This window comes from Neofelis nebulosa, chromosome 18 (assembly GCF_028018385.1).
Source record: "Neofelis nebulosa isolate mNeoNeb1 chromosome 18, mNeoNeb1.pri, whole genome shotgun sequence".
Lineage (NCBI taxonomy): Eukaryota > Metazoa > Chordata > Mammalia > Carnivora > Felidae > Neofelis > Neofelis nebulosa.
This window is the reverse complement of record NC_080799.1, coordinates 6,287,637-6,309,226: the sequence shown is the minus strand read 5'-3', so window position 1 is coordinate 6,309,226 and position 21,590 is coordinate 6,287,637. Positions and strand designations below refer to the sequence as shown.

General features: G+C 52.7%; 2 protein-coding genes across 4 annotated transcripts in view; one reads left to right on the top strand and one right to left on the bottom strand.

The window, feature by feature from the left end:
* The window catches only part of KPNA7 (karyopherin subunit alpha 7), a 102,811-nt gene that overhangs the window by 11,793 nt on the left and 69,428 nt on the right, over positions 1 to 21,590 (top strand). The gene's annotated exons all lie outside the window — the stretch shown is intronic.
* The window catches only part of LOC131501086 (myosin-16), a 62,760-nt gene that overhangs the window by 19,336 nt on the left and 21,834 nt on the right, over positions 1 to 21,590 (bottom strand). For all 3 annotated transcript variants that reach the window (XM_058710793.1, XM_058710792.1, XM_058710791.1), the window contains 14 exons: positions 18,348 to 18,484; positions 16,927 to 17,008; positions 14,444 to 14,617; positions 13,301 to 13,528; positions 12,174 to 12,278; positions 9,460 to 9,546; positions 9,075 to 9,220; positions 7,868 to 7,958; positions 7,340 to 7,396; positions 6,599 to 6,685; positions 4,560 to 4,805; positions 3,562 to 3,679; positions 2,192 to 2,319; positions 1,183 to 1,379 (listed from right to left, as the gene is read on the bottom strand). In XM_058710793.1, coding sequence (XP_058566776.1) covers positions 1,183 to 1,379; positions 2,192 to 2,319; positions 3,562 to 3,679; positions 4,560 to 4,805; positions 6,599 to 6,685; positions 7,340 to 7,396; positions 7,868 to 7,958; positions 9,075 to 9,220; positions 9,460 to 9,546; positions 12,174 to 12,278; positions 13,301 to 13,528; positions 14,444 to 14,617; positions 16,927 to 17,008; positions 18,348 to 18,484 — 1,883 coding nt within the window. The remainder of the gene's footprint in view (positions 1 to 1,182; positions 1,380 to 2,191; positions 2,320 to 3,561; positions 3,680 to 4,559; positions 4,806 to 6,598; positions 6,686 to 7,339; positions 7,397 to 7,867; positions 7,959 to 9,074; positions 9,221 to 9,459; positions 9,547 to 12,173; positions 12,279 to 13,300; positions 13,529 to 14,443; positions 14,618 to 16,926; positions 17,009 to 18,347; positions 18,485 to 21,590) is intronic.

The following is a 21,590-nucleotide window of genomic DNA, read 5'->3' as shown; positions in this document are numbered from 1 at the left end:
CCCATCAGGCAGAATGTCCACCACTCTAGTTTGCAAATGAGGAAGAAGGCTTGCAAGCTTTGAGGGCATGTAGCACAGAGCTGGGGAACCAGCAGAGTGAGGACCTTTGGGAGTGTGGTCTGAGCCCTCCCAACATCGCCCAGAGGCCCCACCCCAGACCTAGCAGACCTGTGGAAGCTTCCTGAGCACTTTAAGGGCAGAGAAACCCTGCCTGGAGGTGGAGGCCCTGTTCTTGACTTCCTTGCAGGAGCCTGAGCACTTTCTTTTTTTTTTTTTTTTTTTTTAATTTTTTTTTTTCAACGTTTTTTTTTTATTTTTGGGACAGAGAGAGACAGAGCATGAACGGGGGAGGGGCAGAGAGAGAGGGAGACACAGAATCGGAAGCAGGCTCCAGGCTCCGAGCCATCAGCCCAGAGCCTGACGCGGGGCTCGAACTCACGGACCGCGAGACCGTGACCTGGCTGAAGTCGGACGCTTAACCGACTGCGCCACCCAGGCGCCCCTGAGCACTTTCATGCTGACATGTAGAAATCCTTGAGGATGGAACCCAAAGGCTGACAGTGGCTACTTTGCTAAGGGCACAAAGTGGGCTCTCCTATCTAGACACGCATCCCCCCCGGCCCCCACTTTAAGAGGAGCCTGTGCTCAGGTCATGATGTCACAGTTCATGAGTTCGAGCCCCACATCAGGCTCTGTGCAGACAGCTCAGAGCCTGGAGCCCGCATCGAGGTCTGTGTCTCCCTGTCTGCCCCTCCCCCACTCACACTCTGTTTCTCTCTCCCTCAAAAGTAAATAAACATTAAAGAAAATTTTAAGAGGGGGCGCCTGGGTGGCTCAGTCGGTTGAGAATCTGACTTCGGCTCAGGTCATGATCTCGCGGTCTGTGAGTTCGAGCCCCGCGTCGGGCTCTGTGCTGGCAGCTCGGAGCCTGGAGCCTGCTTCGGATTCTGTCTCCCTCTCTCTCTGTCCCTCCCCCGTTCATGCTCTGTCTCTCTCTTTCTCTCTCTGTCAGAAATAAATAAACATTAAAAAAAAATTTTTTTTTTTTTAATTTTAAGAGGAGCCTGTGAACTGCTTTCTCCTGGATGTGACCCTGGCCTCAGCAAGTGTCTGATGTGGTCAGACCACCAGCACCACCCACACCCCAGCCTTCCCAGCTCTCTGGCACAGGGTCACACTCACTTGGTCTCCTCCAGCTCCTCGGTCCTCTGGATGGCATCCGTCTCATACTTAGTCCTCCAGGTGGTCACCTCGGTGTTGAGCTTGGACACGAGGCGCTGCAGCTCTGACTTGCCTCCCTGCTCCTCCTCCAGCTGCTCCTTCACCAGGTCCAGGTCATGCTTCGTGTTGGCAAGACTCACCATGGCCGTGCTGCGAGACTGTGGGGACCAGCGGAGGCCGTCAGAGGCCCCGCTGGTCTCTGTGGACCCCAGGGCCATTGCTTAGACATCCGCAGCATTGGATTGACAGTGCAGCAAGTGAAGGGGGGAAAGGACACCGATTCTACAACCCAGGCCATCAGGGTTTATTTTCCTCATTTTGTTCCAATTACTGTCCATGAGGGTATGGGAGTTCATCACTTTCATTTAGTCATACACATAGCATATTACAGTTTTGTAGTTGACTTAAAAAAAATTTTTTAATGCTTTTATTCATTTTTAAGAGAGAGCCAGTGAGGGAGAGCAAGCATGAGCCGGGGAGGGGCAGAGAAAGAGGGGGACAGAGGATCTGAAGCAGTCTCTGCACCGACAGCAGTGAGCCTAATGCAGGGCTCAAACTCACAAATGCGAGATAATAGCCTGAGCTGAAGTCGGATGCTCAACCAACTGAGCCACCTAGGCACCACTTTTCTTTAAAAAAAAAAAAAATTTTTTTTAATTATTATTTTTTAATGTTTTTTATTTATTTTTGAGACAGAGAGAGACAGAGCATGAGCAGGGGAGGGGCAGAGAGAGAAGGAGACACAGAATCCGAAGCAGGCTCCAGGCTCCAAGCTGTCAGCACAGAGCCCGACGTGGGGCTTGAGGTCACAAACCAGGAGATCACGACCTGAGCCGAAGTCGGACGCTTAACCGACTGAGCCGCCCAGGTGCTCCTAGGTACCACTTTTCATGTTCCTTCTACATCTTCATAACCTGTAACTTTCTTCAGGAAGGTAGCTCTGTCGCCCCCACCCCATCACCAAACAAACCTTGGATTCTTCATCCAGCTGCCTCTTGTAATCGTCCACCTGCGACGTCAGTGATGTCTTTATCCGCAGGATTTGATTGAGCCGGCTCTGTGATTCTTCATACTCCCGGCTCAGTTCACCATTTTCAGCTGGGCAGGAAGGGGAATGGGAGAAATAGTGGATGAAAAACTGGCTCCCCAGCCAGATCCTAAGCTATCCCAGTGCATCGTTCTCAAAGTACCCAATAAATATGATGACTTGGCCAAGTGGGCTGGAAGGGGGAGCAATGGTGAACCATTGCCGGCTGCCTAAAGTAAGCGAGCCCAGGAGGGGAGCAGTTGTCCAAACATTGCTGACATCCAGGTGTCTTGCATGGGGTACAGGGCTCCAGATAACGAAGTCCCAGCCCCGGCACAAGATCCTGCAGGGAAGTTTAAAGGAAACAGTGGGGCAGAGAGCCTTTACTTTGAAAATGTAATTGTCACGGTCCCAGAACCTATGCTCCTGTCATCTGTGAACTGATTGTGGGGGCCGGAGGCCAGGAAGACGTGCATGAGCCGGAGAGCACGAGCGAGCTTGAGTCCTGCCCTGTAAGTCATTCTGGTTTTGTGGCAAGTTACCTCGTCCCGCTGAGCTTCACTTTTCTTATCCATCAAAGGGAATATTGATTTTAGAAAGTATTCAGGATGCGGGAAATAAGGCCAAAGGATGCCAGCGGGTTCTCTGGGGTCACACTGCAACGTGGTCTAACTGGCCTGAGGAGTGTTTACTTCTCTCAGGGAGTACGTGTCTGTGAGGGCCCAGCCTCTGCAAGGTTAGGTGTTAAGTGAATAGTGATAAGTCACAAATTATTTTTGTCCTAGGATGCAAAGGATTTCTTCTGGTAAAAAACAAAACAAAACCAAGAGGTTGCAGTATTACTGTGTGGTAGGACATTAACCTGTTCTGCCTCTAACTGAGCAAAGTTATTGAAGCCTCCCTTCCCCCAAATGACTGTAAATCTCTGTCCTTCAAATGCCCCTTGAGGGCAAGTTCACCATGTTCTGGCTCCCTTACTGGTGACACATGTTTGCTCTTAATATGTGGGTCATGTTTTAAAATGTTTAAAAACTGAATTTTGTCTACCGCCCCTCCTGCTGATCTTGCAGGGTGGTTGAGACAACTGATAGGGGAATGCTTTGAATAGTGTCACTTGTTTTATGTTGCAAAGATGCTGCTTGGGGCACTCCATGGGTGGAATCAGATCTCCTGTCTCATCACAGCGGGTGTGAAGTTTCCAAGGCTGAGAAAGCTCCGGGAAGAGGACATGGGTACTCTTTCGGTTTCCTTGAGCATCCCTGTTCTGTTCCACACACTGTTCCTCGGGAAGCTGCAGGGAGAGGCATGCTCACCTTGCAGGCGGGTCCTGATGGCATTGATTTCTGCCTGGTTTCGCTCCAGCTCAGCCACCTTGGCGTTGGCTTCTGCTAAACTGTCTTCCAGCTTTCGGATGTGGGCCTCGGCATTCATCTGCTCAAGGAAGATGTACCCAGTGGGGAAATGGAGAAGCCAGGCCAAACCCTCCCTGCTTTCCACCTGGGTTCCCCTAGTGCAGCCTCCTAGACTACCTCCCTCGTCCTTCTAGAACGTGCCTATCTCAGAACCATCTCCCCCGATCCCCCTCGCCCTGCCCCACCTTATCATTTCTATACATAAACTTAGAGTCTTTGGGTTGGCACACAGACCCTCACTCTCTGGCTCATCCCCCTTTTCTAGCCACTCCGGACCCCTGAGGACCTCACCCAGTAAGAAAATGCAATGGGCCAATTTAAGAAAAAAAATACTAGCCTTAGTTCCAGGGTGTGTGGATAAAATGGGAACTGTGAAGATGCCTCATGAGTGTCTGAAGTTTGGAGATTCTGGTTGGCTGAGCCAGGGACCCCAAAGCATCATCCTTGCTCACCCTTGGAGCCCCCTTTCCCTCATGTCACAAGAAGGCTCTTTCTGTGGCAGCTGCTTGATAAATGCGTGTTGAATGGCTTACTCGCTTTTCCTTCTTGCCATGTATCACTTCTTCATTATGGTGATGCATGCATTTCTGTTGTCACTCTTCCTAGTCTGTCACATTTATTGATCTTTTCTTATGTGCCAGGAACTGTTGAAGCCCTCACAATAGCTCTATGAAGCAGGGATTATTATTATCTCCATTTTACAGAAGAGCACAGTTAGATTATGAACTTGGCCAAGGTTATACACCTTGCTGTGGGATCTGTGACAGGCTCATCTCGATTGCCTTCACAACATCTAGAACATGCCCCGGGCTTGCTGGGGGCTTGGGGAATATGTGTGAAGCAGCCAGATGCTGGGGCACGTCCCTGTGACTCGGGGGGGGGGGGTCCCCCCACCTCACCTTGGACTTCTGCACCGTCTCCATGCTGGCGTTGAGGTCGTCGATCTCGGCCTTCATGACTTGCTTGTCCTTCTCCAGCTTGGCCTTGACCCTCTGCAGGTTCTCCACGTGCTCCGTCAGCTCAGCCATGGAGTCCGTGTGCTTCTTGCGCAGTGTGGAGGCCGCTGCCTCACTCTGCAGGGCCGCCTCCTCCAGCTCCCGCCTCAGCTTTAGCAGCTCTGCCTCCCGCTTGCGGTTCTGCTCAATCTGGGAGAGAGAAGCAGGGCTTTAGCAGAACTGACCGGCACTGGTCTCCTTAGGGCAGACGCTGCCCGCCTGCTCAGTGGTGTCCCGATATTTCTGCGCCCCTCTAATAGGATGTCTTGATTGAGATGTCAGTCCCGAGCCTCTGGGTGGATTGCCCATAGGATTCGTTTAGATGGTGTTGTGTGTCCAATTGTGCCCCCCGAAAAGATATGCTCAGTTCTTAAACCCAGATACCTGTGGATGGAAACAGGGTCTTTGCAGATGTAAACAAGGTAAAATGTCATACTGGACTAGGGAGGCCCCTAACCCAATGGCTGGTTGTCCTTATAAGGGGAGAGATTTGGATCCAGGGAGACCCATAAGAAGGCCATGTGACCATGAAGGCGGAGGTTGGGGTGATTCAGCTACAAGCAAGGAACACCAAGGATTGCCAGCAACCCACCAGAAGGCAGGGGAGAGTCTTGGGACAGATTCCCCCTGAGCTTCCAGAAGGAACCCCCCAGGTAGGCCCTGCTCCAAGGCTCCCGATGTCACAGCCCCATGACCCTGCTTCCTCCCACCCCTCTGGTGCCCTACATCCTGTCCCGTCGTCTTCACTTTCCCTGCATTGCTGGATGTAGTCCTTTCTTGATGCCTCTCACTCAAACCACCTGGGATGATTTTGTTTCCTCCCAGGACCCCGACCACAGCCGCATACCAGCTTTGGTTCTCAGCACTCCCCCCTACAACAAGCAGCCTGAGGCCAGGATGGTGAGGGAGTGGGGTGTGCAGTCCAGGGAGCCTCGGGAAAGGATGCCTAGCCTTCCAGTGCTAAGGGACCCCATCCACTTTCCTTCTCTCAGCTCTGACCCAGGGGCCACATTTGTAAGCGACCTGACTATCCGGAATTAGAAGGAGAGTTTCAAGCTTCTGTCAGTCTCTGTGATGCCTTTATGTGAGTTGGAGGAAGAGGCATTCCACACCAGAGGCCCAACTTGGATTCCAGCCCTGGCAGTATGGGGTCACCCCTCTGTATTAACCATGTCTTTATTTTCTGTATTCTTATGCCTTGTCCTCTGGGGTTTTGCTGACCCTGGACAACAGCCCCTCCCAGGGTAAGCTAACTCCTAGAGATAGCAAACAGCTAGATTTCCAGTGCAAAGCAACCAGTCTAGAGCCCACACCTCCAGCTCCTCCTCTCTGGGGTGCTCATACTCTCAGCCACTGTCCCCCTGCTCTCATTACCCCCATGGTCAGGTACCAACTGGGCTCAGCCCCGGTGCCCCAGAGCCCGCTGAAATTATCCAAACTAACCAGTCCTAAGCCTGCTTCCTCTGCCTTATCCGTTCCTTCCTCAGAAACCACAATAAAGGCTCTTGCCTGCAATTCTCCCCTGCCTCTGCCGCTACTGACCCTGCTGCTTCCCGTGTGGCCCTGCGTGGCACGCCCCCTCTTAGGAACTGTAACAGACTGTCTGCACAGTGGCAGTCCTTCCCCTAATCGGCTGGCATTACCGCAGCTCACATTTTCTGAAAGACACGTTATATCTTACAACGTCTGCCCTCTGCATTCAGTCCCGTGCCGCGTCTGTCCTCACCACTGAGCTAAGGATCCCCAGGAGAGAGGGGACCAAACCAGCCCCTCTCTGGCCTCTTCTTTATTATTAATTGTTCTCTCCTCAAGTTAGCCCCAGGAATTCAGCAACAACTAACTGGTCCTATTCTCACTGCTTCTCATCCAGCAGGTTTTTTTTTCTCCCTGAAGGCAGGCAGGAACTGGGGTCCCTGGGCCTGTCCCCTCCACAAGGATGGTACCTGAGCAGACGTGGCTCCCCCAGCCTCTTCCAGCCTGTCACTGAGGTCTTCAAGATCCCGGGACAGGTCGCTGCGTTGTTTCTCCACCTGGGGATGGGGAGGTTGGGTGACCGTGATGGGGAGCCATGTGGGAGCCCCTCCCTCTGGTAAAGACTGCAGTGACCGCATGGTGTCTGTGGGGCTGGGGGCCCGCACTTTGGGAGCTCTGCACTCTGCCTGCCACCCCACACACTCAGTGAAGGATGTCTCTGTCCTCCTCCCTGCACTGGGTGGGTCTCCCTGCCCGTCCTACCCCCGGCCCCCGTTTGGCTGAATCAGGAGTTTAGGTGCGTGACGATTCCTCTCCCACTGGCTCTCTGGTCTCATCCTCATCTAAAGCCTCCTTCCACTCTTTGCTGGTCCTTTAACATCTCTGTACCTGTGCAGGGAGGTGCCGTCTCATTCCCTCCGTCTAGACATTCTTTCCCTCGTCAGCCTGTTGAGTTCAGTTCTCCGAGTTCCCAGGCTCATGTTGTCTCCTCTGCCTGCGCTAGGTGGGGCCACGCCTTACATCCTAATTAATACTGCACCTGTAGCACAGTGCCTGATGCACGGTAGGGGCTCAAGAAACAGTGAGGGCCTTTTCAGTTGGAAACCTGCCCTCCCCTCTGGTGCTTTCCTGAGTGGAGTGTCTATTTATGGTTGGATCGTGGCTGGCACTGGGTCCTTAGACTCAAGTAAGTGTAGAAGTAGTTCATTTACCTTGGCTCTCATTGCCCTCTCAGCTTCCAGTTCTTCCTCCAGCTCCTCAATTCGGGCCTAGCAGACAAATCAGTGGGGGTGGAGGGGTGGGATTTACCTCTTCTGTGTGAAGTTACAGACTTACCCACTTGACCTTTTAGTAGGGAAGTGATGGAAAGGGGCTGAGCATGTGATGGACATTGTCAAAAGCAGAGGGAAACAGGGCACAGAGAGTATGTGCAATGGTCCTGAGGCAGGGGAGAGGCTGGGGTATGAGACCCCTCAAGGAGCCAGCATGGCTAGGGAGTGGGGGGCGGGAACGCTGGGTGACAAGGTCAGGGAGGGGGCAGGGGCAGATTGTGGAGGGCCTTGTCCTCATAGTGGGGGCGTTAACTTTAAGCCTGCATGAGGTGAATGTGGATCAGTGTCAAGGACTCTGGGGCAGCCTTGCTCCTCAGGAAACCCAGGCGGCCAAGCAGCTGATGGGGGCCAAGGTGCCTGGAAGGGCATTTCAAAAGGAGAGTTGTGCCTTCTCGGTCCTGAACACACCTGATGCTCCTTCAGTTTCCGCTGGAGTGTGGAATTCAGAGACTGCTCATCCTCATACTTGGAGTTGACAGAATTGATTTCCATATCCCTCCTGCAAGAGAAGGTGTGATCTCCTGAGGAGGCGCTCTGAGGGGATACCAGCCAGCTGGTGAGGGAACAGAACCTGGGCTACCGGAGGAGGCCTTGAACCTGCTGAAACCCATTCATCCCCTAACCCCCTGACCCTCTGCAGTGACAGCCCAGAAGGTCTCGCCCTACAAAAGCCCTCAGAATCTGCTGCACAGGCCTCCCACTCACTCATGCATTTGTTAATCTGGCACACGTTTATTGACTATCTACTATTGCCGGATGCTGTTTGGGGCTCCAGGGACACATCCGTGAATAAACCAGACAGAAATCGCTGCCCTGGTGAGCTTACATTCTAGGGGCTCCAGAATCACATGGGCGCTTTGCCTTTTTAGGGAAAATTTCCTTCCAAAAACTTTCCACAAAAGGCTGTCTCCTTCTGATATGTGGGTTCCACGTGTCAAGGAGCCATGTGTGAGAACTAAGACACCAGAAACCCAGTAGGTGAGCAGGTCAAGGTCACATGCAGCTTCTGGGTGTGCCACAGAAGAAACGAGCCGCGATGCAGCATTAGCCACACGCGTCTCACAGCAGCTCGTGGAGCTGTCAAACTGCCTTGGCAAAATGTACTTCAAAGTTGTGTCGTCCAAATCCTGCCCCCTGAAAGCTTGTCCGTCTCCTAATCTCCATCCCCTCAGCCTCTTGCTTTAGTTCAGGTTTATACCTGGACTATTGCAGTAGCCTTCCGGTTGCCTTCCTGCTTCTAGTTTTTCTCCGCTCCACCTGTCCCCCATAGTTACTGCCGCAGTATGTTGAAATACCCCTCGACTCCTTGTGATCTTTGAAAGCCCAGCTTACAGGTTTCTGCCAAGACTCCCTGCCTATTGGGGAGGGGCATTGCTCAGTACCAGCCCCCTTTCTGGTGCCCAGCTGGCCCTGTGTGAGACTAGGAGCTCCCTGTGGATGAGCAGCGCCTACTGTCCCCTCCCTATGTGCTCTGTAGCGGGCACCGTGCCTGGCACATAGCGGGTACTAGGGACGTGCGTTAATACATGCGAAGCCCTCAGCACGGTGCCCAGCACCTGGCACCACACAGAAAGTGCTAATGTTACGGATGAAATGAATGACCGCACAGGCGTACTTTTTCACCACTTCCTCGAGGTCCAGCTTGGACCGCTCCATCTCGTTGAGGTTGTCAATGGTTATCTTCAGGTCACTCTCAGCCTTCCGACGGGCCTTCTCCACCTCTGCCCGGATTTTCTTTTCTTGTTCCCAGTTATCCTCCAGCTGCAGAAACAAGAAGAGCGAGAGAAAACACGTGTGTTGAGGGGAGTGGGGTAAGTCTGAGGCCAGAATGCAATTGAGGAACCAGACTGGGCCTGGTTCCTTAGCTGTGGCAACAGAAAGGCCCTCATTTCCTCAGGGGGACGTGTCAGTCCAATTCCCCAAATGTATCTGAGGACCCTGGGCCCCATGACAGACCTGGCCCTTGAGCTATAGAACTGGCCCCAGCAACAGGGCATTACCTCATGGATCTGGGTGCTGAGCTTGCTGTTGGTCTTGGTCAGGTGGTTCACCTTGTCCTCCTCAGCTTGCAGGTCGTCGAGGGTTTTCTGGAAGGAAAGATCTTGTATGCCCCACAAGACATGCAGAAGCAGCTGAACAGACCTAGTTCTCTGCCATCACTTCTGAGCTGGGTCGAGTTGACTTCAGGGAACAGCTACTGAGTCCCTGGCCCTGGTGCCATGTGAGGCAGGGGCAGACCCGAGCACCCATTAGCTGTAGGTGGGCCCTCAATGGTCAGTGGGGCTCTGGCTCTCCATGGGGCATGCAGGAGGTCTGTTGGGGGGCTTTTGTTCGCCACCATGATTGGGGGCCCCACTGGCACTTAGTGGTTCCAGGGATGCTGGACATGCCTCACTCTGGACAATCCAGTACCGTGAAGCATAATTCTGTAGTGCGCACACTTGATGCCCCACCCGGGCATTCACGTACGTAAAACAACAGTTCTACTCTTCTAAACCCAGCAGCCAGGACCACTGGACACATAACTCAACTTTTTTTTTTCATTTAGTATACACTATATTTTTAAAGAATGATCTACCATGAAAACTGAGAGATTTGTTATTGTCAAAATCTCCCTGAGAGTTCTTCACCATTTTGTAAACCCGCATCACTGACGGCAGCCACACTTTGCCGTCAGCGTCACCAACACACCCTCTGTGCCCGTCCGTCTTCGGCCACCTAGGCAGGCTCGGGTGTTCAGCCGACTGCTCACGACGTCTTCTAGTGGATCCGCCTGAGCGCTTACACACGGACAGCCCCGTTATTTATTATAAATTACATTCCATTCATTTCCCCCTTAAAAAGAAGGGCACTCTACTGATTCTTTTGAAGGTATGTATTAGCTGTAATAATGTTCATTTTACGATAGTAAAGAGAGGCTTCCAAAATGCAGTCTGCCCTCATTATTTGTGGGTTATCTATTTTCCAATTTACCTACGAGCTAAAATTTATGTGTAATCCCAAATCAATACTTGTGGTGCGTTCATGGTCATTTGCAGGCATGCGCAGAGCAGTGAAAAGTTTGCGTCTTCTGGAGCGCACATTCCCAGCTGACGTCAAATAAGATGATGCCCCGCCTTCTCGTTTCAGCTCATACTGCAAACAGGTGGCTTTTTCACAGTCTATTTAGCGCCATGTTTTTTTAAATTTTTTTTTTTTCAACATTTTTTATTTATTTTTGGGACAGAGAGAGACAGAGCATGAACGGGGGAGGGGCAGAGAGAGAGGGAGACACAGAATCGGAAACAGGCTCCAGGCTCCGAGCCATCAGCCCAGAGCCTGACGCGGGGCTCGAACTCACGGACCGCGAGATCGTGACCTGGCTGAAGTCGGACGCTTAACCGACTGCGCCACCCAGGCGCCCCAGCGCCATGTTTTTTTTACATTTTTTGTGCTTTTGTCTTGGTGAGTTTGGCTCATAAAATGGTGCACCAAGCACACTGGTACAGTGCTATCTAGTGTTCCCAAGCACAAGAAAGCTGTGCTGTGCCTCACAGAGGAAATTTGTGTGTTAGATAAGCTTTGTTCAGGCATGAGATACAGGGTTGTTGACCGTGAGTTCATTGTTCAGGAGTGGACAGTGTGTACCAAGTAGTGTCTTACACAGAAACACACATAAAACAAAGTAATGTATTGATTGATTGACGAAAACGTGACGAGAGGCTTGCAGGAACCTAAGCTTCTATTTCCCCTTAAAACCGAGGTTCAGTATTGGGGCGCCTGGGTGGCTCAGTCAGTTGGGCATCTGACTTTGGCTCAGGTCATGATCTTGAGGTCTGTGGGTTTGAACCTCATGTTGGGCTCTGTGTTGACAGCTCAGAGCCTGGAGCCTGCTTCGGATTCTGTGTCTCCCTCTCTCTCTGCCCTTCCCCTGCTGGAGCTCTGTCTCTCAAAATTGAATAAATGTTAAAAAAAAAATTAAAAACAAAAACGGGGGTCCAGCATTTGTTTATTCAGTGTTTGTGGTGACTTTATAGAACATAACTACCTGGGATAATGAGAATCGACTGTATTTGTTATAAACGGGGGCTCTGAGTTTGAAATGGTTGAGGGTTACAGTCTAAGGGGAAGTATTTCCAGAGGCAGCAGAGAGAGGCACTAAAGGGGATGTGCTGTGGGTTCATGGTGTCAGCAAACATGGCGACGGGGGTCTGCTGTCCGGTTCTGGGCTTCAACTTGCTCTCTGCACCTGTGTCTTCAGAGCTAGGAAGTGGTCTGTGCCAAGGTCAGCACTGGTGGCTGGTCAGAGCTGGCTCTGCCTCCAGGAGCCTGAGCCCATAACGGTCAAACGGGTCTCCTCACAAGAGCTCATGCCCTTTGTCGCCAAGATGTATTGGGGTTCACTGGTGCTTTAGCACCGGCAGGGCACTCATCCTGATAAGTCTGGGGACTCTAGCTTCCAGTGCACCTGGGACCATCTCCTCATGCCCGCTGCCCCTCTTTCACTCTCAGACTAGTCTGGGTGATAAATTATATGGTCGCCCCACTTACAACAAACTTGGGAGGAGAGCAACAAGACATGACAGTGCCCGCTTCTCTGATGAGGAAATTGAGATTTAGGAAGACTGACTTCCCTATAGGCCCCAGCTGAGGGGCAGCAAAGCCAAGATTTGAACCAGGGTCTCCAGTCTCCGAGCTCCACCTGCTGTGCCAAGTAGAAGCCCGTGGTGCCTACCTGGTGCAGCTCCTCCAGGGCCCTCTTCTCCTTCTGGAGCTTGGCGATGGAGTCTTCACGGAGAGAGAGGTCCCCGGTTAGGGTGCGGACCTTGTGATCCAGGGCCTGGAAACAGGAGCAGGAGAGGGACAGGCCTTTAAGGCTGGGAACAGCCTTGGAGGGGGAACAAAGAGGGAGGCGCTTGCTCCGAGAGAGGGGCTTTTCAGCTTGGCTGCGGTCCAGAGTCATTTGGGAGCCTGAGAAATGCTAGTGCCCAGGGCACACCCCAGGCAGGTCAGAATCTGAGGGTGAGGGCAGCAGTGAGAACCATCAGTCAGGCCTTGGCTCTTCAAAGCCCGGCCCTCAGCCGTCAGCGGTGTCTGAGAGACGTGGACCCTCGGGTCCCAGCAGACTTGCTGATGCAGAACCGGCATGTTATCAAGATGCCAGCACTTTGTGTGCACATCAGAGCTGAAGAGTCATGGGCTTAGGCAGCATACACCTTCCCCTGCTCTGGATCCGCCCCCCCCCCCCCCCGCAACTTGTGAGGGTAAGAAGGGGGCTTCGGGGCCAAGGGCCCACCAGATGGTATCAGGAGCCAGGGGCTCCCCCTGGAGCCGACTGGAAGGGCAGCAGCTGCTTGTTTGGGCAGAGATCCAACAGCTAGTGGTGGCCCCACGCTAGAGAGAGGGTTGTCTCTTCCGGGAAGAGGGGAGAAGGCAGATGTAGTGAAGAAGAACCTTCTGTGAGGGGCCCAGGGACGCTGAGTCTGAGTGGGCCACAGGCTAGCACAGACACCTGGGTTTCACGGGCACGGGGAGAACCAGTCAGTCCTGAGCCTGGATGTCACCATGAGGGGAAGAGCCCTCATCCCTCTAGCTACTTTGTCCCGACGGAACTTTCTGCAGCAACAGCTACGTTCTCAGTTCGATGCGGTTAGCACTAGCCTCGTGTGGCTATTGAGCGCTCGAAATGCTGCTAGGTCAACAGAGGAGTCACGTTTTCCATGGTGCTGAGTTAAGTTAAACTAGCCCCATGTGGCTGGTGGCTAGGGTCCTGGGCGTTGCTGCTGAGGGGACTCCAGGTGGGACCCCCACAGGGTTTCCTGTTCCCGAGGGGGGTGTAGTGAGGCCCCAGGGCCTCCTCACCTGCTTCTCCTTCTCTATCTTGGCCAGTGTGGTCTCCAGGCCCTCCAGGTCCCGCTTCAGGTCACTCATCTCGCCCTCCAGCTTGCGCTTCGTGGCGCTCAGGGAGGCCGCCGTGCCCTCCTCCTCCTCCAGCCGCTCCCGCATGTCCGAGATCTGGCTCTCCAGCTCCATTTTCGTCTTCATCATCTGGGTCAGGCGCTCCTCGGCATCTATCAGGTTCTCTTGCTCCTGGTGGAAGAAAGAGCGCCGGTCAGAGGGGGTCCCACAGGGGTCTGGGCACTGGCCCCGAGCTCCTTGTGATGCGTGTGACAGAACAGAGTCTCGCAGTGCCGTCCCCAGGCCACCAGCTGCATCACTCGTGAGCTGGTTAGGACGCAAGATCTCAGGCTCCACCCGAGACCTGCTGTGTTGAAATCTGCATTTGAACAGATCCCGGGTGGTCAGGTGCACCTGAAGGATGTAGCCAGTGGTCCAGGACAAGTCGAGGACACACAGGCTGCACACCGCCAGTAGTTGGGGCTGAGCCCGGGAGTGCCTGTACTTCTGTCTGCCAATGGGGAGTGACTATCTGCCCAAATGACTCCCAGCATCGATTTAGCACCTTTGTGTTAACGAACCATTTCCCACCCGCAGTTCCTCCTTATAACGACCCCAAGAAGCAAGCGAGGCAGATGTCACTGTAAGTGACGGTTTAGAGATGAGGGACCTGATACTCCGAGGAGGTGGGGTCGTCAAAGGTCAAACGGACAGTACGTGGCAGCAGAGGGACACCCTGGGTGTCCACTGGGGTCTCCCCAAGATGGGGTCAGTGGCGTAAACAACAACCAGCCACAGACTCAAACCAGACGAGCTGTGTGACTTTCAGTTCGTGGCATAACATTACTGAAATTCAGTTCTTTGTCTGAAAAATAAGGGAAATCATCACTGTGAGGCATTAAGGGGTGGAGCCCATATATAGGTGCTCCCATTTTATGCATCCCATAAAAGCGGGTGATTCTTTTATTACGGGGGTCTCTCTCGTATGCTGATTCTCAGAAGGCTCACCCCCCACCTGCCTCCCTGGGTCTGGCTCTTAGTGGCCCCAGGGATCCTGTTAGTTGCCAGGGCCCCCAGCTCCTGCCCTCCCTCCGGGGCCCCACGTACGGCCTGTAGCTGGATGGTGAGGTCATTCTTCTCCTGGCTGAGCGTGGCCATCTTCTCCTCCAGCTCCTTTACCCTGCTTATCAGCTCCTGTGTCTTGCACATGGCGTTCCTCAGCTCCTCCTCCTTGGCCTTCATCTCCTCCTCTTGCCGAGCCACATTCAGGAGCGGCTTGACCTGAGTGGTGGGCGACACCCTATGGCGTTAGGGGGATGGGCCGCGGGGGCTCGGCGGTGGGCTGTGGGCTCTCCCTCAGACAGGACCTCACACCCCCATCGGGGCGGAAAGCAGCCATGAGGGAGTCCCTCTCCGCAGATGCCAGGAAGTATCTCTCGCCTCCACAGAGAAGGCCCGTCCTTGCCTAGGACCAATCCTCAGGGGTCTCTGCGATCCTGACAGACACAGTTAGGTGTTCCTCGGCATCTAGCCCCATTCAGGGCTCACACCGTTCTCTAAGCTGTGCCTGGCCGAGGTCAGGCTCCAGTTTCCCTTGCCTTTCTCCCTTACGGGGTCCTCCTCCTTGCTGTCTCTCTCTCTTCCTGTCTCCCTATCTCTGTCTCTCTCCCTGTTTCTGTGTCTCCGTCTCTCTGTCTGTGGGGACCTGGGATACACGCACTACTATGTGACATTTTTATTCAGTGAAAGCCTACCGGAACGTGTTGGGTTTTTTTCCCACTGACCCATCCTATCTGGCTTAGATAAGACTAGAGCGTAGTTAAAAACTAAGAGTAAAGGATTTTTATTTTGTTTTACTTTTTTTACTCATTGGAACAGGACCTTGCTCTGCCGTGTTCAGTTAGTGAAGTGTTGCTTTCTAGTAAAGAACAGAGAAGTTTCCAGGCTTTGTCTCCTCATCTTCTCTGACCACTGGTGTCCTGCTTGGGAGGAATCTTAAAGGCTGTTGGTCTGGGGCTTCCCAGAGGGCAACACAAATACCGAGGGGGCAAGTGAGATGGATTTAAGCCTTGCATAGAAATGCTTTGATTTTCATTGTTACACAGTTACTTTAAAAGTAGCTTTTTTAAATTTAAAATTGTCTCATGTTTACATATTTTGGGAGAGAGAGTGAGCTTGAGCACAAGCGGGGGAAGGGGAGAGAGAGAGAGAGAGAGAGAGAGAGAGGGAGAGAGAGAGAGAGAGAGAGAGAGAGAGAGAGAGAGAGAGAGAGAGAAATCCCAAGCAGGCTCCACACTGTCAGCACAGAGCCCCATGTGAGGCTTGATCTATAACTGTGAGATCATGACCTGAGCTGAGATCAAGAGTCGGACACTTAACCGACTGAACCACCCAGGCACCCCTAAATTTCTTATTTTTTAAACTTATTTTTAGGGGTGCCTGGATGGCTCAGTCGGTTAAGTGTCTGACTCCTGATCTCGGCTCGGGTCATGATCTCACAGGTCATGGGTCTAAGACTCACATGGGACTCTGCCCTGGCAGTCTGGAACCTGCTTGGGATTCTCTGTCTCCCTCTCTCTCTGCCCCCCCCCCCTCGAATGAACTCTGTCTGTCTCTCTCAAAATAAATAAACAAACTTAAAATATATACAAATAAAAAGTAAAATAAAAATTTCAAAATAAAAAAGTAGCTGGCATCAGGAAAGCTCAGTCATGGAATAGGTGGGGGAAGGACTGGTAACGACCGAACTTGGAGAAATGCTCATCTGGACTGCTCTGGGATCTCAGGCCCTCGAGGGGGCTGGCCTGTGTGGGAGAGCCTTTGGGGAGGCAGAACTTACTATCCCTGCTCTGAATCTGTGGTCAGCACTGAGTGTTAGAAAGCGCTTTCCCATGGGGAGGGGAAGGAAGCTTCCACACGAGCCGTGGGGGCCTCAGGGCCACCCGAGATGACCTAGAGCCTGATCCACCCTCCGCATGGCTGTCCCTTGAGACACCACCATCCTGACTCCTGAATGCAGCCCTGCAGCCGGCCTCTGCTGGTGCCCAGCAGCCCGTTCCCTTTGAATGGAGGCCCGAGGCGGGGACCCCATCACCCAGTATGATTCCACCTGCACCAGGAGGAAGGCTCCCTGCCTGCTGCGTTGGTTAAGGGCTGACTCACTGCCCTCTCAGCTGTCTCGGAAGGACCTGGGAAATAGGCCAGATCCCACGATTTCCTGAGCTTGCTCCAGCTCTGAAGCTGAGGACCTCACTGAAGGAGCTGAAGATGCCTCAACATGTGCAGGGGGAGGGGCCGACGACCAAGCCCCCTTTTTGTACTGAGGGGCTTTCCATCCTAAGGGGGTGTTATTTGGAGGGATGACATGAGGCGGGAAGGTCCTCTGTGGTTTTTCTCAGGGAGGAATTAGCCCCCCTGGATTCCTCATTTGTCTCCCAGGCACCCTCATTTGTGGACTGTCCCTGCTGCATCCTGTGGCCTCCCACCCCCAAGAGGCACCTCCCCACCAGGACTGCCCCCCCCCCCAACCCCCTCGACACACACAACGCACTGGTAGCTGCAGCCCAGCTAGCCTGGCCCCTCAGCCCTACCTTGTTGTATAGCTTCCACCAGCCCCAGAAACGCAGCTCCAGGAACTTGCGTGTGTTCCGCTGGATGACTTTCAGGCCGATTCTGCAAAAAAAGGAAGCCGGGGTTCCCTGGATGAAAGTGCAGGTGTCAGGGCCTGGCCTCCCTGATGGAACGGTTCCACCCAGACAGCACAAGGCTGAGACAGACCACTCATTTCTTCTTACATTTCCTTCCTTCCTCTCCCTCACGGGAAATCACCCATTACTCTCTGAGTCCTATCCATTCTGCGGTCTCTGGAACCCGCCCCCCTTGTCCCCTCCAGCTTCACTGGACTGTCATTTACCGAGGACCTCCTGCGTGCCAAGGCCCTGCTGTCCTACACTCAGCCCCTAACTTGTGTCGCTGCCTTCAGTCACGGTCCCAGGGAGGGGGTTGGGGGGCAGTGGATATCAGGACCTCATTATTGTTATTTGCTCATTACTGTTTTATTACTAATACTATGCCCACAAGGAACCAGAGTCAACCACAGGTCAGCCAGGGTAGCCTGAGTTATTTCCTGATGATCATTTTAGAAAGATGGCTGGAAAATACAATTCAGAGGGCAAGGATTTGGAGTGAGGACTTCTGGATTCCAGTCTTGACTCTTTCTGCCTGGACCTGGGCCAGTTCCTTCACCCTTTTGACCTCAGTTTCCACATCTGCGAAGCAGGGGTGCCGGCCCTGCCACCTCCCTCTGACAGTGTCATCACATGGACCAATAAGGGGAAGTCTGGGAAAGTGACTTGTAGGCTTTAAGAGAGAAGGGTCTGTATTAGGTGGTCCCTCTTATGGGTTGAATTGTGTCCCCTCCCAAAAGATCTGCTGAAGTCTTAACGCCCAGTGCCTGTGAATGTGACTTTATTTGGAAATAGGGTCTTTGCAGGTGTCATTACTTAGGTTAAGATGAGGTCATACTGGAGAAAGGTGGACCCCTGACCCAAGATGGCTGGTGTCCATATAAGAAGAAGGAAGGCCGTGTGGAGACACAGAGAGAAGGTCTTGTGAAAACAGGCAGAAACTGGACTGATGTGGCCATAAGCCAAGGAACGCCTGAGGCCACCAAGACTACAAGAAGCAAGAAAGGATCCTCCTTTAGAGCGTTCAGGGGGAGTGCAGCCTGCAATATTCCTTGACTTCAGACTCCTGGCCTCCAGCGCTATGAGAATTGCCATTGTTTTAAGACACCCAGGTTGTGCTGCTCTGTTCCAGCAGCCACAGGAAGCGAATACAGACCCCGAACAGGGTTCTCTGGGCCAGTGGAGATGTCGGCTCCCTCCCCTCATCTCACGGCCCCGAGTCGCTACTGAAGCTGACCACTGGGTGTGTGGCCGGGTCCCCGGTCATTCTGCGTGGATGCGCGTGGCTTCAGTGGCCCCGCCCCACCCGTGTTTGTGAGTGCTACCTTCGCTCCAGCATCTTCTTGAACTCGATCCTCATGAGGAAGCCCCGCAGGCGACACTGCAGCATTGTCATGATCTTGGCCAGACGCTCGTCCCGCATGTCCTCAAGCTTAGCCAGGATGCCCGCTCGGAAGAATACCTGTGGGAAAGGCACACTCCTCTGCACGTGGCCCGGCTGTCGCCGATGGCGGCCACTTGTGAGGGAAGCCCCAGAGGTTCAGAAAGGGCCTTGAAAGTTAAGAGACCCAGTCTGGTGCTGGTGTTTGAGGCCCCTTGGGAACAGCTGGCCCTGGCCTGGACGTCCCCAATAGCGGGGCCACTGCCAGCCTCTGTGTCTGTTTCCTCTCAGCCTCCTATGGGTTCCAGCTCTGGCCTTGCACTCGCCGGCTGGGTCACCTTGGACGTGTCTCCTCACATCTCAGGGCCTCAGTTCCCCATCTGTGAAATGGGGATGTTGATCCCTCCCTGACAGGGCTGCTATAAGGAGTAAATAGAGATAACTGGGTGGGAAAGTCTCATGTAAACTGTGAAGTGGTAAGTAAAATATGATAGGTTGGGGCACCTGGCAGCTCGAGCATGACTCTCGATCTCATGGGTTCATGGGATCGAGCCCAACGTTGGGCTCTGAGCTGACAGCTCGGAGCCTGTTTAGGAGTCTCTCTCTCCCTCTCTCTCTGCCCCTGCCCTGCTCACACTCCCTCTCTCTCAAAATAAATAAACATTTTTTAAAAATGTGTTAGATCGTCATAATCCTCACTGCTGTGGTGACTGCCCAGCACGACGGTGGCAAGGGGCCTCCTTTACTGCTATGCAAACGGCCTTTAGACAGTCACGGTCTCCCAGGATCTGGGAGTGGGAAGAGGGGGTGGTGTTGGGTGGGGGAGAGGTTGACTTTGTAGAAAGGATACAGAGCTTTACCAGTGCTGCACAGTTTCAGGCACCCAGCTCTGGTGTGTGTGAGAAAGCTTTGCAGTGGGTTAGAAAGATCAGGAAATACCCAACTTTGCAGTGTGTTAGATCAGGAAACACCAGATTTCCAGCAAATACAGATTAAGGTTGCAAGGTAACATTCACTCCTCCCTCCACCTGTGACTTTTAAGACTTTTCCAGAGCACAGGTGTTGGCACGGTTGTGGATCAGGGGAGGGTAGGTTGGCACAACAGTTTTGGAAAAAGGGTTGGCATTCCCTCATCAAGTTAGTTGTTTGCATACCCTGAAACAGTCAACTGTCCTCTGCCGTGTTAGTACATCTCAACCCCGGCTGCACATCTCTCCTACCTCTCCTACCTGGAGGGTTGGAAAGATACCGATGCCTGCACACAGTGATTTCAAACAATTTCTGGAGTGAGGCTCAGGCATTGGTATTTTTATCCCTCCCCAAAGTGATTCTAATGTATAGCCAAGGTGGAGAATTTCGTTCTGGAGAAACCTCTGCACGGGATCATGTGCAAAGATACTCAAAGCAGCATTTGTTGATAACTGCAGGGGGAAAAAAAAATCAATTTCCAAGGGCAGGAGAAAGGATAATTGTTATGTGGCTGTCTGAGGCAGCATGATACTGTGGTGACAATGAGTGAATGTCCTGTACTGACCAACAAGGATGAACCTTGGAAACATGAATGAGTGTTAGAAGCATGCTACAGAAGATTATGTCGAGTGTGGTGCTTTCATGTGCATATGTGACAAAACTATTTTTTAAAAGGCAGGGGGATGGTTAGCATTCGGAGCAAGGGGTTACTCCTGGGGTTGGGGAGGAAGGGGAGGAAAGAGATGAGAAGAGATTCTGGATTTTTAAGTGGGCCCATGGGTGGTGACTTTATTATCAGTTATGTTTCATAATGTAACATCTTTTTATAGACTTCCAATAGGACATGATAGAAACTTCTAGAGGGATAGAAGGAGCCAGGAGATCTGTACCTGGCCTCAGCCTCCTTGGATGTGCTATGTGACCTTAGCCAAGCCACTCCCTCTTGGGAGGCCTCTAACTCCCCTCCTGTTCAATGCGAGTGCAGGACCCTGAGTCCTCCCAGCTCTAAGACTCTGTAACTCCACACCTTGAGGCCAGGAGCAGAGCTCTTGATTAAATCCTTTATGCGGATGCTATGGATACCAACAGGAAAAGAATGGAAAAGAATGCTCCCTCCACCTGCCTTCCTCCCCCACAAAAACCCAAAGAGCTAGCTAGCCTTGATGGGGTAGAGACATTGGGCTTGATTTCATAAAATGTTTCTTGATATTTCAAAATGAATTGTCATTGAGTTGTGTCCTTTTAGGAGCAGTGAGGTGAGCATGTGGCTGGGTGTGGGGACACAGTTTACAGGCAAAATCATCCTGTTCTCTGTTCTGCCTCTGCCACCAGAGCCTGCCTGGTCCTCGTGCCAAGCATGATATGGCAGGGACAATGACTGAATGTCATGTACCAACCAACACGGTTGAATCTTGGAAACTTGGGTGAAGCTTGGAAAGCTATCCCCAGGATCCCCAGGACTCTACCTGGACCTGAGGTGCCCAATGCAACATTGAACAGCAGCCAAATGCAGTCCATTCGCCCAGCCAGTAACTGCATCAAATGTTGGCAACAGCAGCCCCATCCCCTTTCCCATGACCCAGTGTCGTGCGGCCTGGGGCCTGCTCCATTCTGCCTAGTACTGTGGAATTGGGCACATCACCTCCACGACCCTCTCCAGGCTTCCTCAAGGTTCCGCTCCTTCAAAGGTGGGGGTGGGGAAAGGAACCGGTCTCTGAGGTTCTCTCCCACTCAAGTATTCAGCGACTCTATGAGAAAACCTGCAGTGTTCCTATAAGTCAATTTAGCTATACACAGCATGTCTCAATTGTGAAGGAGGCCAGAGCTTGCAGTTCTGGAGGATTCCAGAGCAGCGTTACAATTCTGCTAATGCTCACTACCACGAAGCAAGCTCTAGGGGCTTAGGGACTCTTCCTGTTCTGTTCACTGGTGTATTCCTAGAGCCTTGAACCATGCTTGGCACACGGAGGTGCTCTATGAGCATTTGCAAAGTGTCCGCATCCTCTACCAAGCCTGTAGGGAAGCCATGTTGCCTGTGCCATCCATGAGACTTGGAGAGGTAGTTGATCTGTCCTGGGCTACACAAAACTAGGCTTTGAGCCTGATGCTCCTGAATGTAAAGCTAGTACCCCTCCTGGGTCGCCCTGCTTGTCATGTTGGGTGCAGTCTGGTTGGGCAGCTATAGATGGACACCTTGCACCATTAGCCTGGCTGGCCC